Source organism: Triturus cristatus, chromosome 8 (assembly GCF_964204655.1).
Source record: "Triturus cristatus chromosome 8, aTriCri1.1, whole genome shotgun sequence".
NCBI lineage: Eukaryota > Metazoa > Chordata > Amphibia > Caudata > Salamandridae > Triturus > Triturus cristatus.
Genome location: NC_140591.1, coordinates 603,997,199 through 604,013,298, shown reverse-complemented (window position 1 = coordinate 604,013,298; position 16,100 = coordinate 603,997,199). Strand labels below are relative to the sequence as shown.

The 16,100-nt window shown below is 45.2% G+C and overlaps 1 protein-coding gene across 5 annotated transcripts in view; it reads right to left on the bottom strand.

Annotated features, from left to right (window-relative positions):
- Nucleotides 1–16,100, bottom strand: part of SCEL (sciellin) — a 580,338-nt gene that overhangs the window by 384,914 nt on the left and 179,324 nt on the right. For 3 of the 5 annotated variants that reach the window (XM_085622068.1, XM_085622069.1, XM_085622071.1), the window contains 2 exons: nt 10,592–10,648; nt 3,950–4,009 (listed from right to left, as the gene is read on the bottom strand). In XM_085622068.1, the coding sequence (XP_085478194.1) occupies nt 3,950–4,009; nt 10,592–10,648 (117 nt within the window). The remainder of the gene's footprint in view (nt 1–3,949; nt 4,010–10,591; nt 10,649–16,100) is intronic. The other 2 variants (XM_085622070.1, XM_085622072.1) reach the window with 1 other exon arrangement.

The following is a 16,100-nucleotide window of genomic DNA, read 5'->3' as shown; positions in this document are numbered from 1 at the left end:
ATGGTTGAGAGACATGAAAGCCCTCCTGTGCAATCTGGGGCTAAGTGTAGCCTGGGAAAATAGGTCTTCCCCTCCAAAAGCAACACTTAAGAGTCTATACTGGAACTGGATTGCGACCCAACGGAATACCAACTGTACATTGGGCAGACTCACGGAGGACTTTCTGAAATTCAAGGACTTGCCGATCCGGGAATCATATCTAGATATTATTGAGAGACCTTTTGACTGGACCCTTTATTTTAAATTTAGGTCCGGGACTCTTCCACTTCATGCTTTTACATCCCGGTGGAAACCCCCAGCCCAGACCACAGAATTTTGCCCCTTTTGTACATCTAGACAAGAGTCTGTGGCACACTTTTTGTTCGAATGCCAGGAGTATGTACATCCAAGAAGTAGATGGCTTAAGCAATTGTGTCGCTCGTTAGGAACCAGGCATCACATTGAGGCACTACGTATTCTAATGTCGGACTCTCGCCCTTTGTATGCTTGTGCCCTCTCAAAATTTTTATCATGGGCTTGGTGTATCAGAAGCAAAAGGCTTAAAGGAATTGTTTAATCTGTTTTTAACAAGTATTTATGATGTGCTTCTTCCTTTTACTGAAAAAATTGGATTTTAAGGTCTAATGTAATCAAATTCTTTTTAATTGTGAAGCTTTTATGATAAGTTTTTATCGAAATAAAGCCTTTGACTGACTAGTACCAATAAAAAGTTTTTATGGACTAAGACTAGTAATCTGTTGCTTACTGTATCAAAATACATACGTTTTGATAATTTTCGGCCATTTATTTTTTTTATAAACCTTTTTATTGAACAAGTAATCAGCCCACCATTACAATCAGAAATCAATAAATCAGCACACTTGGAAACGTCCAGAGCAGAGATACAATATTGCATCCATTGGGGTAGGATCGCCAGCCCAGCATTTGTAATGTCATGTGGTTACTGTACTATCCCTTCCTCGCGTTCGTACCTTCACCCATCTAAGATCTATACTTCTCCCATGGGTTCCATATTTTATGCTATTTAGACCAGTTCTAGGCAAACTCCTCCATCCAGACCAGTGCGATTTCATGCCCTTGCGTAGTACGAGACATTGCCTTCGATGACTCCACTTGGTCCTGGCCCACCGACACCTGCTCTCTCCGTACCTGGCACTCCTGCTCATCGACTCTGAAAAGGCCATCGATACGGTCAATTGGCTGTATCTAGGGATGTGCTTGATGCAGCAGGCCTGGGCCCTCATTTCCATCGCTTGGTTCGAGTCCTCTACTTCCGACCCACAGCGCGGGTGCTAATTAACGAAGTCTTTTCAGACATGTTCCAGATCAAAAGGGGAACGAGACAGAGATGTCCCCTTTTGCCCCTCCTTTTCGCCCTGGCGATGGAGCCACTGGCATGCCTCATCCGAGCTGAAGAGCACATCCAGGGTTGGAGGTGGAGGGCCTCGCACGAGGAACAGATAGCCCTTTACGCGGACGATGTCCTGCTCATCTTAGCTGACCCTGCACGGCCGGGCCTAGGTTTCTCCAACTTCTCTGTACCTACGAGCGGTTGTCCGGCCTGAGACTGGCCCTGCCAAGTCAACCTTAGTCCCCATTCACATGTCCAGAGACTGCTTCGACTGGCAATCTACCATCCCGATACGGCGACCGTCGTTCAAATACCTGGGTATCTAGGTCGTGCTGCTCCCAGAATTGGCATGGTCACTCAACACACCCCTCTGGTTAGGAAGACCAGGACACCCCTCTGTTTCTGGCAGGCCCTCCCGCTCAACCCCTTGGGGAGGATCGCTCTGTTTAAAATTATGATTCTCCCCCGCTCCCTTTATGTTATCCAAAACACCCAGTTCCACCTCCCACGAAGTTGGTTCAGGGAACTGGACAGCCTGGCCACTGCCTCTCTTTGGGTGAACTCGAGGCCTGGAATGGCCCTTGCCCACTGCCAAATACCGCCTTTTAATGGAGGCATGGTCATGACCAACCTCTACTGATACTACCTTGCAACCCGCCTGCTAGTCTTTCACGATTGGCTCAATGGTGGACTGTCCGACCCAGCCTACCGGGTTGAGTTGGAAGGGCTGGGGCTGCCCCAGATCCAAGCAATGCTATATGGCGATCTCATACCTACTGCACTACCTACGGAGACCCAAGCAGTCTTATTGGCTTGGTGCGCTTCCCTGCACTACACACGCTGGGACACCAGACTCACACAGCAGACACCCCTCTGTTACTGCGCAAGGCTCAGGGAGGTGGGGGGCGCTGAAGGCTTCAGCAAATGGGATCTTATTGATATTTCACAGTTGCGGGAAGTATAAACGGAAGACCATATGCGCTCCTTCCAGGACTTGCAGACCGCCTATTTCCTTCGCCCGTCCCAATTTTATAAGTACCTGCAGGTCCGGCATGCCCTCACCTCACATGTCCCAACAGGCACCATACACCACATTTCCAGAGTTCAGTCCCTTGGAGGTCCAGATCATGATGGGAAACTTGGGAAGGGGGGGTGTCCATGTGGTCCAACTATACTATCTCCACTGTGCTTACCTAGTCGCCTCAACTGGGGCGCCCCTGCTAGCTACACCGTCCTGCACGCGTTGTGGGTCAGATCCAGCAGACTTCTTCCACACGGAGTGGGTATGTCTCCGTCTTGCCCCATACTGTGATGCACTGGTGTTGGAACTGACTGACGTCCTGGGCTATGAGGTGCCACATAATCCCCTGAACTTAATCTTGGGGGTCGTAGACTGCCTAGACGGCGCCCGAGCTGACAAAACCTTCCTGGGCACTGTCATCATGGTGGCCAAATGGGACATTGCTGCCACCTGGAAAAGTCCCATCCCACCCAGCGTAGCTAAATGGCGCAGGGGGGTCGACCGGTGTGCGGCACAAGAGAAGCCACTGTACGAAGCTAGAGGATGTCCGGGTAAGCATGGTCGGGTGTGGGGCAAATGGTTGGGTCAGGTCAGGTAGGAGATTTTTGATACTGGGTGAGACACCTCGGTCTGGCCTAGGCCATAGTGTGCATTATAACAACTAATACTGTATCTTGACTGTGATGAACCGTTTTGCTGTACTACCTTTACCAAAAATTCTATAAAATTGGTTATAAAAACAAAAATAACATTCCTATGGTACCTATACTGAGTAGTGACCTTATTACGTTCACCAAGTTTTATTTCTGAGGTTATCAAGGGAATCAAAATGAGCATAGCAGTGATCAATGAAAGTAGCAATTACAGGCTTGTGCACATTTAGGAAAAGTTTTATTTCACTTCATGGTCATTTAATTCTTTCACAAATTTGCAATAAACTGGACTGAAGATTACATTGCTAAATACTCAAGTAAAGCATAAACTGTCTTACTGTATAGCACAGTTAATCAATCATGTCCTTTTTAACTAACCACCTTTACTCATTGCATACAACGTATTTTCGTATTCACAATGCCATCTGCAAGACGATTACATCACAGGCACGCATCAATGATAGTTACAGAGATGCTAACATTGAGACGTTATAAATATATTAACTATCTAACTCTACATGATGCCAGGATGACTCTTTTTGGCAGTGTCCTTGTGGAGAAGCTCAACTAGGTCTATTGTATGCATAGGAATAGAAAGAATTGAAAAGTGTAGATGTCACTTCCTCAAAGTGAGAGGAAAACTGTTGGTATCAAACTATAAATCAGAACACATGTGGTTCCATGCACAGATGATGAACATAAATGCAGAAACCAAAGGAATGGGTGGATAAGCATTTTTAAGAAGAATTTGATATTTATGCTTGGCAGCAGTAGTGAGTTAAAACTAGACAATGAATAGGTGCAATAATAACCCCACAATCACCCAACTCTTTGCTGAAATGATGTGACATAGGCACGGCCACTTATGTCATCATAAAAGAATGGAGCAAGAACTAGAATAGAAAACTATACTGAAAGGGTTACCTCTTGCTGTATTTCCCATCTGCATTTCTGATGTCAATGAAAGTGCCAAGATCTTGCGCTCTAATAATAAAAAGGTGAATGTGTTTGTCAAGATGAACACAAGGAAAATGACTCAACACAAGATATGCCACCATAATGGGTATAGCAAAAAGAAAAAAAAAGGAAATCACTGCTAACAACATAGAGTTTCATTGACTTCTTAATGTAAATAAGGGTAGTCTGGAGTTTTTTTGCTCCTTTAAATGACCTGTATTATTCTTAGAATTTAAGACTTTTGATGCTGGATTACCCGATTGAAGTAGTTTAGTTTAGTTTATTATTTTTGGGTAAGGCCATATGTTTTCCTTTGACGGTCCCCTTCACCCTCTTCATCAGCTAATCAGTGCCAGACTAGGCAAGTGGCAAAATTGTTCAGTAGCACTGCTTCTTTCTGTCCCTCTATCTCTCTCTCTTTCAATCCATCCATTCCCTGACTCTCTGTTCTCCCCTCTGATCAGTCACAAAAACCTTTCCGCCCTTGTGTTTAATGAGATTTAACATTGCTGGGTGGCTGAAGTTACCATCAACTCTAGCTTAAAGTAGGATGATGGAAACAGCCTGTAGTATTTTTCTATTACCCTCCAGCATAGAGAAGTGGTGTTCAGGCTGAGGCTTACGGACCTCTAGAGGTCTATGGTGCCATGTACAGGGGGGCACAGCACCAAGAAATAAAAAATATATCATCATGGCAACAAACCAGCAACAATCAACTCCTCTTGTTACTTTAAAATGGTGTGCTTTCTGCTGGGCTCAAACTAAGGAAAAATAGGTCCTGCCCCACTCTCTACAGCTGTGAATCACAGCTGTGAAGGTTTATGGATAGGTGTGAAAGGTGAAAAGTAGACTTTTGGGACATTCACAGCTGTTTTCTAACTACAACAATTCCTCAGTGGACATGTAATTTCGCACTGTAGTAGAGTAAGAGGTGTGGGGACCAGCGTTTTGTGTGTGTATGGAAACGTGTGCCTGTAAGTAGAGACGTGTGTATGCAAATGCAAATGTTTAATCTAATAGTGCTTCAGGGTGGCTTAGCTAAATGCTCACTGCTGAAACATATTTATATAATACGCAAAACCAACTAAGTTTTTGGGCACTTAAGCCCTATTGTGAGTTGCCTTGAGCGGAATCGCTGTGGGATGCTCCTCTATGGAATTTCAAGTGATTCGGTATTTCCAGACCTGAATTTACTGAGTCTGGAAACACTGGACCTGGTTTTTGTTTTTGGAGTTTTATATAGCGCGAACTCGACCTGAAGGTATCAGAGCACTTTACATGAGCACCAGTTGCGTTACAGATGGGCACATTAATTTTGTTAGGCACGGGGAGATTAAGTGATTTGCCCAGATTCACAGGATGTTGAGCGTCCCTGCCTAGACTCAAACCTGGTTATCCCGTTTTGAGGTCGACCGCTCTAGTCATTAGGCCACATCCTCTTAACCAGTGAAGACCCTCACACAGAGCAAGTGCAGTTAGGACAGGGGTAGATTTGTGGACAGAGGAACAGCCCAGACCATCATTGCCCTTCCGGCCTCCCACCTCTAGACGCCCTCCCTGCTTCTGCAGTAATAGCCTCATACAGAGGGAAAACCAGTGCAAAAAGACCCAGTAATTCAGAGTATTCATAATATCAACATCTGAAGACAAAATATATTCATCATGCAAGGACACCACGTGCCATCAGATAGTATAGAGATGTCTTAAGGAATAGCATTACCCACTGATTAATTTCTCAGGATAGGAACTTATGAAGTCCACGTTAAAAAAGTAACTTAAATAACTGTATGAACCTGCTGAGCAATCTTGCTAGTATTTGAACCCTTGCTGTACAGGTGGCATGTTAACACTGCTACCAAAATACAAGATTGAGGAAACAATATGCACATAAAAACACAAATGTGTGTTTGTGAAAATGTTAGTGTAAAGCGGCATGTCAATTTCCATGGGTAACGCACTGAAGCATAGAAGAAAGTGATGGATGGAAGGTTTGAATTCATCTCAGCCACTGGTACTTACTCAGGACGCATCCCAATCCATTGTTATTTTACACCCCATGCCACTTTAGTGTGGATCAGCCATATGCAGATCTGTCTTGACCCTGCTTCAGTGGGAACAGTCCAGCCCGAACTTGTCAGGCAAGGTCTTCTCTGAACCAAAACACAAGCAACCAAAGACCAGTTTCGCCCTTAATAGAAGTTATCAGTCAGGTATGGCTTGGCTCTAAGGCACACTGCGCCCAGGACCCGCATCTGGGCATATCCATTCCACTTAGGGCGTCCCAATGAAATTCACAAAAAAAGTGATAGATGGAATGCTTGAAATAATCTCAGCCACTGGTAATTACTTGGGTCCGCAGCTCAGGCTATCTATTATTTTGCACACCATGCCACCTCATTTAGACCAAGCCATATACAAATGCAGCTTGACCAAGCACCAATAGAAACAGCCCAGTGCAAACAAAAGCATTCCCTCCATCACCTTTTGTGTGTTTGATATACCGCCCTAAGTGACAGGCGCGTGCCCAGACGTGGGTCTTGTGCTCTTTTTGTCACTGGAACCAAGGCAAATCCAACTGATGAGTCTCAGTCAGGGCAAAATTGTCCCTGGGTTGCTTGTGTTCTGCTTCAGGAAGAGGCAGGCCTGGAAGTGTGGGCTAGACTGCTCCTAGTGGAGCAGATTCAAAACTGATTTGCATATGTCTGGGTCCAAACTGAGGCGTCACAGACGAGGGAGTGAGATTAATCGAGCTCAAAGGCTAGCTAGCAAAGATGAGAGACAAAATCAGTAAGATGATCTTCAGTGTTGGTTGATATGCTTTAACCTCTTCAGTGCCCATGACGAGATAGTCTCGTCATGGAGCACGGTTGCGCTGTGCCCATGACGAGACTATCTTGTCATGAACCCCACCCACTAGTGCAACGCCCGGCACAGGAGGGGGAAAGGGCGTGGCACTGAAGGGGTTAACACCCAATAGAAGAGGTCTCAAGAGCTCTAGTAGCAAACAGGTTGTGAGACCTGAAGAAATATGCTGGCCATCTCAAGTGTTTTCAGGGTTAAGTGTCTTTTCTTTGGAGACATATAAAAGTATATTAGGTATTTAATGGCCAACCAAGTGTAACTTAAGATAGGCTGAGGTCAATTCAAGGATGCTTGTTGAAAGACAGAATTCATTTCGGGTGGCTAACTAACTCTTGACAAACTCTTGAGTTCAGGCTGAGTGCTTCTGAGCATTGACAAAAGGGATATGAAAGACTGAGAGCTTGCTGAGAGGTTCTTCTGAGTTTCTGAGCAGGGCAGAGAAAAAGCATATGGTTGACTGTGGTATAGCCTGGGATTCAACAGGTTTATATATGCCTATTTATGTAAGGGTGCAGGGTTGTTTATTTAAGGTTATTATGTAAGGTGTTTAGGTTAGGGTGTTTAAGGGCTTGCCGGGGATCCATGAGGACCGATTATGGGAGTTAGACAGCCATAACTGGGGTGGAATGGGTCCATCAAACTTTCTGTGCATCTTTCAATCATTATTTCTCCTTGGGCACAACTATCCATTGAAAGAACCCATATTTGAATAGGTGAAACAGTATTTCTGTGGCTCTAGAAAAGGGGACCAAGACTTTCATTGAGAAAATGCGTGGGGCCTGATTACAAGTGGATAAGGATACAAGGTGCTATTTATCGCACCTCATAAATAACGATACCCCGGGGTCCGATAGTTAACAAGTGTGATAAATAGACCTTATTACAAATTTTCGAGGAATAGCATGCAGATTTTGGTGTTTAACACACCAAAATCTGCATGGTACGGGAAATGCAGTACACATTTTAACTGTTAAATTTCAGCAGGTTTGATTCATAATTCCTATCCGTGTACAACCCACAGTTTATACAGGGATCGAAACACACCGATCACTCGTAATCAGGCCCTTGGTGGTTAGAAAAAACACACAAGTGTTGGCTTTGGTAAATATTTGGCCATTCCATCCCAGCCAAGCATACTCAAGAGGGAGTTTAAAATCAATTAAAACTCATGAGGCCTCAACTAACAGTTTACAGACAAAAGAGCACGTGACAATGAACAAGAGGGAACTTTCGGCAATCATATGGGCTCCATAGGACTCCAGAGGGTGACTTCTGTCAATTCTTGTTTAGAGAGCAACGACTCAAAGATTATCTCAACAAAAGAAGGCTAGATACAATTCTCCAGCTACTGCTTCTGACATGGGTAAAGTACATGTTTCATTGTTCAGTGGGGCCCAATGTTGCATTTGAAATACTACTACAAAGCAATAACAGTGGTGCAAAGAAGTAGAGCCAGGAAAGCACTAGCAATTTTTAATTCATACCATGGCTATAACCCTTCAAGATAATATAAAAATATTGACTCAGCGTGGATGTTTATTTAAACATAATAGTTTGATATGGGCCAGAAAGATGAAATTGTGCATTGCAATTGGTGGTGACTGTTCTTCTACCATTGACCACATTTTCTATTTAAACTACATGGATCAATTTGAACTTTTTAATACGCTTGAGAGCCTGTGAACTATTTTATATTGATGCTCTTTGCAGTCCAACATTGAATCAATTTTTAGTTAATTAACATGTAGTCGCTAATGACTTTTTAATAATGACAAATTAGATCTACTCCCTCACCGTATTTAATTTAGAATTGCGTCTATTATTGGAGCAAATAAATCTATGGTGAGGATTAATTAATGTCACTTCTGTGCTTCATGTCTTAATTCCAGCTTTTCTGAGTAAAAGTGTCCTGATAAAGTGCTCCATTACAAATGTTGTAGTAAAGAAAATAGTGATTTCAATGGAAAAGCAGCATTAAAAAAATGTCTTTATGAAAAATCCCACTTCGAAATGTAAGATGAACAATTAGATGGTCTGCGACAAATTAATCCACACTTGATTGTACTGTGTGTGTCCAGTGAATTCTTTCCAGCGAAGGTTACATTTCACTAGTATGGGGACTGACATAAAAAAAATAGAACTTTCCACCCTCTAAGGGAAGAATGCCTCTATAAAAGAAAACACTTGCAGTGAACCTCAATAGAACAGTCTCAATGCTTCCGGTCCCCTGCCTCCTTCTGCCTCCTGTGGTTCCTATGGTAAACAACTCCTTCTAATTACAATCTGACATAGAAAGACCCTGCACACAATGTCAGTGATAACTGCATAAACTGTGACTGGAAGGGGAAAGGAAATAGCCCCTTTCACTGCCATACATATCTGCTCAGTCTCAGGTTCTGTGGTGGACAAAAAGGTGGATTTATAAAAATTTGACACATTAGAAGTCAAGGACTCTGGTCAAGGGAATAGAGAAGAGGTGCCCACTTACCTCAACTAATAACTCCCACCTTTACTCACCAACAGGGAGTCAGTGAAGGTAAGAGGGGGAAGGTCTCCACTTCCTTCCCACAGTTATAGCCTCTGCACCTCCCACTTTCTTGTAAGACTTCCATTGGGAAAGGAAAAGGGAGACAGTGACAGTGAATTATGGCACAGGAATGCTCATGATGGAAAGCCAGCAATTGCAGCCCATGGTTTTCTATGGTGACAAGAACTATCAATTTTTCTAATATTTGATGAGGGTTTGGCCTGTTTTTGAAAGAATGTTCAAAGTTTTGGCCCCAAGATAATTTAGTTTAATTTGAATTTTTCAACAACAATAAATGAAAAATCAAACCAACTTGCGCTCATAATGTGGGACATAAGTAATTACATGATAAGTTCAAGAAGTTTTTTAATACAATGCCGGTTCGCGATCTGTTGATCTGGGAAGATCTCAGAGTCATTTGTAGAAAACAAGGATTGTTATGTCAAGTTAAACCACTTTAAGAAAGAACTAGATTTAGGAAGTTTCTACAATGGGAGTTCTCAGTAATATACTTGTAATGTAGTGAACTGTCATAACCCGTATTAATATATAATGTCTTCCGTGCCAAGTACAATCGTTAAAGAGCCAGAAGTTGCTCAACTTCTCCCACCAATGTTTTTTACATTTAGAACAGCCTCATGCCAAGCACCACACCTTGTCACTTCTGGGGTCTTGCCTTATGGCTAATCAGTGAAGTTGAATGTCATATGTGGGTGCAACCATCTTTCTTTGAGACCAGGCATGGGGGGGTTGAGTGAAGTAAAAAGCAGTTGAAGTGGTATTGTATAAAATCTATCTCTTTGCTTTTTGATATTTAAGGGCATTCTGAACACTCTAGCAGAGTGTTCATTCCTAATTGTTTATTGTCTTAACAGTCTTGTTTCTAAAGCCGACAGTGAACATGCTCTGAAATCCAAAAAATCTGTCCTTCTTTAAGTGGAAGCTTCAGGGTTTTCCATTCTTTATCAATTAAGGATAACACTGCATCGTCTCCTAACATTAAACCTGTCTCTGTAAAGAAGACATCAACATATGAAAACCCTGTTCCACACATGCCCTATTTTCTGAAACACTGTGGCTAACTAAAGCATTATACAAGTCAGCAACAAGACCCCCTAATATATTCATGGTCAAGAATCTCCATTTGTATCAGAAAATATGAAATTGACGCACCAAAAACCTTCACCAGAGCTAATACAAAGGATTATTTGCAGACTTACCCCTTCTTATTTGTTGCTGCAGTGCTGCTTGTTTCAGTAACGTTTTCAAATGTTGTGCTTTTTTGATGATACAATGGGAAAAGTACATGTTCAGATTAAATTACCAGTTTCACCAGCACCAGTTAATAACAAGTTAATAAAATTCTCTATCTGTGCCTCTGATAGACTAAATATAATCCAGACCCTAATTCATTTATTTGAAGACAAACTTGTCCTATGTGCTGATGAATGTTTTGCAGAAGAATAGCACGAACATCAAAAGAATCTAGAGCAGTGCACATCAAAAGACTCCAGAGCAGTGTGCCACTTAAAGAACTTACTTTAAATTGCCCAGCGTATGGGCCAGTCATGTAAATTAGTCACTTCAGGATTTACTGTCAAAGCTCTTTGCCCCTTTTGAGGTAGGACTCCATTTCTTAAAATCATAAATAACAATGTAAATGAGAATTCTGAGCAAAGATATGGAACAAGGCAAGCGTAAGCAAATTAAAGATGTCTATTCTCAGTATAGCTTAAAAGAATTATGAAAATCAGCATGTGACCACTTGGAACATAGAGTGAAGGCATTTTGGTCACATTTTGTGAATATTATTTATTTATGTAGTTTAATGTTGGAAAGAAAGTGGGTAAAAGTATAAAGCAGCAGGCAGTTATCCAGAAGTTTTATACTAAAACATAACGATTAGAATACGAGTCCATACTGTTTTCAGAACTTTATGTAGTTCAGCTTCCAGCACATGTCCAATGAAGAGCAAATTCCAGAGCGATTAGCTTTTTAGGAGTTGTGTTTCACCCCAAATAACATTTGTATCTAGTTGTATAGATAAGAAGCAGTTTCAGTTTAGGTTGGTGTCTAATTGACTGGTGAGGGGACGCCTGGCTGACCTGTTGGTGCGTGTGGAGAACTGCTGCCCTGACTGCTGCTTTCCTTGCAGCGCCTCGCAGAACCCGCTTCGCGGGTCCCGCTTCGAGGGGTGAGCTGTCCTGGACCTTTGGACCCCTGGAGTTGTTTCCTTGCCAAAGCGGAGCCTGCAGTGGGTGTGAGTGCGCGTGGGCAGGGCTGCGAGCTGCGGGACCGGGACTACATCTCCCAGGAGTCCCCGCCAGCCCTAATTACAATCATCTGGGCCGCTCTCCCTGCCTGCCCCGCCCCCACCAATGAATTTAAAACCTTTGGGACTCCGTTATACTTTGGGACGCCTGGCTGACCTGTTGGTGCGTGTGGAGAACTGCTGCCCTGACTGCTGCTTTCCTTGCAGCGCCTCGCGGAACCCGCTTCGCGGGTCCCGCTTCGAGGGGTGTGCTGTCCTGGACCTTTGGACCCCTGGAGTTGTTTCCTTGCCAAAGCGGAGCCTGCAGTGGGTGTGAGTGCGCGTGGGCAGGGCTGCGAGCTGCGGGACCGGGACTACATCTCCCAGGAGTCCCCGCCAGCCCTAATTACAATCATCTGGGCCGCTCTCCCTGCCTGCCCCGCCCCCACCAACGAATTTAAAACCTTTGGGACTCCGTTATACTTTGGGACGCCTGGCTGACCTGTTGGTGCGTGTGGAGAACTGCTGCCCTGACTGCTGCTTTCCTTGCAGCGCCTCGCGGAACCCGCTTCGCGGGTCCCGCTTCGAGGGGTGTGCTGTCCTGGACCTTTGGACCCCTGGAGTTGTTTCCTTGCCAAAGCGGAGCCTGCAGTGGGTGTGAGTGCGCGTGAGCAGGGCTGCGAGCTGTGGGACCGGGACTACATCTCCCAGGAGTCCCCGCCAGCCCTAATTACAATCATCTGGGCCGCTCTCCCTGCCTGCCCCGCCCCCACTAACGAGAGTCTCTATTTTTTCAATCTGTTATTCCCGCTGCGCGGGAGCGCACGCGGGAGCGTCCCGGGAGAAGCCCGGGACAAGGGCGGGACCGTCTGTGGCCGTCAGAGGCCGGAGTAGGCCGGGCTGGGCCTACTCTCTTGGATCGTCCATTCGACCCCTGGTCCTATTTTCTGTCACAGCCCCTTGCCGATTATAATCCATCACTCAAATTATGCCGTCCCCGGCAAGGGATAGTACCCCATTGAAGCCGGGAGGAGTTAAAAATAGGACCCTAGAGAATTATTTCTCCCGGGCGGTGGGGGAGGGGGACAAAGAGTGCAATCTGTCCCGGTTAAGGGCAGAACGGAGACGCTCAATAGATAACGTGAAAAACACCCCCCTTGGAGAACAACCCACTACGCCCAGGGAGGAGTTGTCTCTAATAGATGTTGTCCCACTCCTGCTGAGGGATTGTATAAACACTCCACCAGTTGCAGCCATGAGTATAGTCCCAGCTACCAGTCCAAGCCCTACAAGGGTGACCATTGATTTAGTCTCCCAACCCCCCCCAGCCTCTAAGGCTAGGAAAGCTAAACCCAAGCCAGTTACTACACAAGGAGCACCGGGGCCCCCTCCTAATAAACATAGGAGGAAATCGAAGGGAGCCCAGGGAAGGAGTAAATCCAAGATCTCTCACTCGGACTTTGGGAAGTCTTCAAAACCCCCCGTATTAGCAGCGAAATTACCGGCTGAATCACACCCCAAACCTATTGCCCGGGAGGATCTAGCTCCCGCCCTGATAAAAGACATAGGAACTAGTACCGCTAATGTCCCCCTCTCTGTTGTCCCGCTTGGAAACCTGGAATTCTTGCTAAGGTCTCTATTACTACCGATTAGCGAGAGTATAAAAAAGATTGAGATCAGACTAACTATTCTGGAGGCCACACTAGGTAGTCTGAAAATCCCGGCTGGTCATCAGGGAAGGCATCTAGAATCTACCCCCGCCACAATAGCCCCTCAACAGCCTGTAAATAGTGCAGCAAACTTAGTCCCTCTACAAGCCGCAAATGCGGCGGCCCCGCAAAAACCCCTAAGGCCCAAGCCTGCATCAACTAAGCCCCTTAACTCTAACATGCCTACTCCTCCTTCAGGCCCTGTTCATCCGGCACAGCCGGTAGATAGTACCACACCGACTCCCCTAATGAAGCTTCCCTTGAGACCACGCAGACCTAACCTACCCCCAGAGACTAATGATCTCACTGTAGTCATGGCGGGTGTCCCCTCACTCGAAGAAGGTGAAACTGAGGATTTTTGTGCCCTGAAAAGTAGGGTAATTAAGTGGTTAAACATAAATAGACCCCTCCAGACACACCTTAATAACGAAATCATAATGGTAAGAAGGGTGCCATGGGTGGGGAGAACATACAAATCTATTATAGGGGACCGCATATTGGTGAGTTTTAGGGACACAGGAACGTTCCTGTGTCCTACATATGCCAAGGGAAGAATAGATCCAGAGAATCCACTATCCAAACCCTTCGTGTATCTTTCTTTTTCCCCATTATTCCAGTCCCATTGCAGCCGCCCCAAATTCATGACAACTGGGAGAGGGTTGGCAGGAGGGGGAGACACTGGGCCTTCAACCCTAGGCCATTATTTGGCCGACCAGAACCACCCTTGCACACCTATAACCGGTTTACTTGCCTGAACGGTCTAGAGGGGGTGGATTGACAAACAGATAATGTCCCCCAGGGTCACATGGATAAGGGCGTTTTGGTAGAGGTGGTGGAGGAGCAAAACTCTCAGGCTCAGCAAACTCTACCGAGTGGTGTGGGGATTTCCATGTTTGCTGAACCTAACGCTACAGCCATAGAAGGTATAGGAGGGGGACATGGGCTGGCTACGCAAGGGTCATTACAGGAGATCTAACAAAGAAGGTATGCAGTTCCTAATACAAAGGTTATGTTGATGTAGAGTAGACTCTAGTGAGTAATAGAGTGTAAAAGGGGAGAAGAAACTTCTCCTAGTTGGAATAAGACCCTCACACACCCAGCCAGCTAGGTGTCATGCTTCATCATCGGGTCTGCTCCTTATCGGGGCGGCGCTGCAATCCCCGATCGGCACCCAATTAGGGGCCTTCCTGACGGAGATCTTTTTTCCAGAAGCCGATTGGTGAAGTGCAAGTGAGGGCCCTAAAATTGGTGTAGGTGATAGTGATGTGTGTAAGAAAAAATCTAAAATAGGGGAGGTGGTCCACTCAGAAGTATTTTAATGAACGTGGCCCCTACCCTAATTAAAAATAATACGACAAACCAACGCTATAACCAACTGCAAAGATGCTGGTTGATAGCGTCTGTCAGATGGTCGACATGTTTCTTGCCTTGTAGTCAAATTAGACGGCAATTCATCAGGACCAGAATAACTACCTACACTTAAGTGGTGGTGGTCTGTGGTAAAGTATACTATTGACCACCCTTACAGCACCCAAAGAAAGTGTGGTACCTGTAACTCAAAAAACATAACCCATTAGGGTCAAGGCAGTGGTGTTTCAGATCCAGCTAGTGGAGACACTAAGTTGTAGTGTCGGTTTCCTAAAAACGGAGGTGGCGGTAGACCTACCCCACGTCGCTGGTCCGGGATACAGGAGATACCATCAAGGCCCCAGGGGGGTTCAAGACGGAGGGGAGAGGGAGTGAGATTCATCTCCTGGAATGTAGCAGGCATAGCGGGCAAATTTAATAACAAGGAATGGGTTGATTTTATTAGAAAATTTCAAGTTATATGTGTACAGGAGACATGGGCCTTGGTGAATAATTACCATCTACAGGGGTACAAGTGTTTTTTTGTCCCCGCCCGAAAATCCAGATCAGGGAGAGCAATGGGCGGTTTGTCCATCTACGTAGATTTAGACCTCCCAGGCTCCTGGTCCTCCCCAGATTGGAACTCACATGGGATTCAGGTAGTTCGGTTCCTCGGAAAGGGGTTAAGATTTTCTGTTCTTAACATCTATAACACTGAGATAGTAAACAACCATATCCCGCTACTAGCTGAACTAGACCATAGGCTGGGACAAGAAACAACATTCCAAAATAAGGGGCCGCCGCACGGGCTGCTTTTAGTGGGAGACTTTAATTGCCACCTCTGTCCGGCACTGGTCAAGGTAAACACAGACTGGTCACAATGTCCAATGGAGAAGGGTCCGCATTTTTCTCATACGCCTACTGGGTTGGCTCTTAGGTTGCTTCGGCTTAAGTACGACCTAGAGCATACCATTAATATGATAGACCCACAGTCGGATGGTTCACTCCCACCAACTTTCAAGGGCAGGGGTTGCTCATCTATTATAGATTATATTTTGGCCTCGAGATCCCTGATAAACAAAATAATCAGTGTAGGGATAGATTGGAGCAGTTTTAGTGACCACAATCCCCTTGTTTTGATGCTCTCGTATAGGGTGGGTGCTGGAACTAGAGTCCACCGCTCAATTGAGGAGAGGGTCACAGATCAAGGTAGGAGACTGAAATGGTCCAAAATAGATGGGGTAAAGTTTTATAAAACTTTGGGCGACAAGGGCCGACTAGCCATTAACGACTGTCTATACCTAGAAGTCCAGGGACCAAGGGTACTGGAAGCATTTGACCAGATTGCTAACCTGGTCGATGGCCTACTTAGGACCAGTGCGCCCACATGTAATCTGGTAAATCCCCGGTGGTTTGATAAAG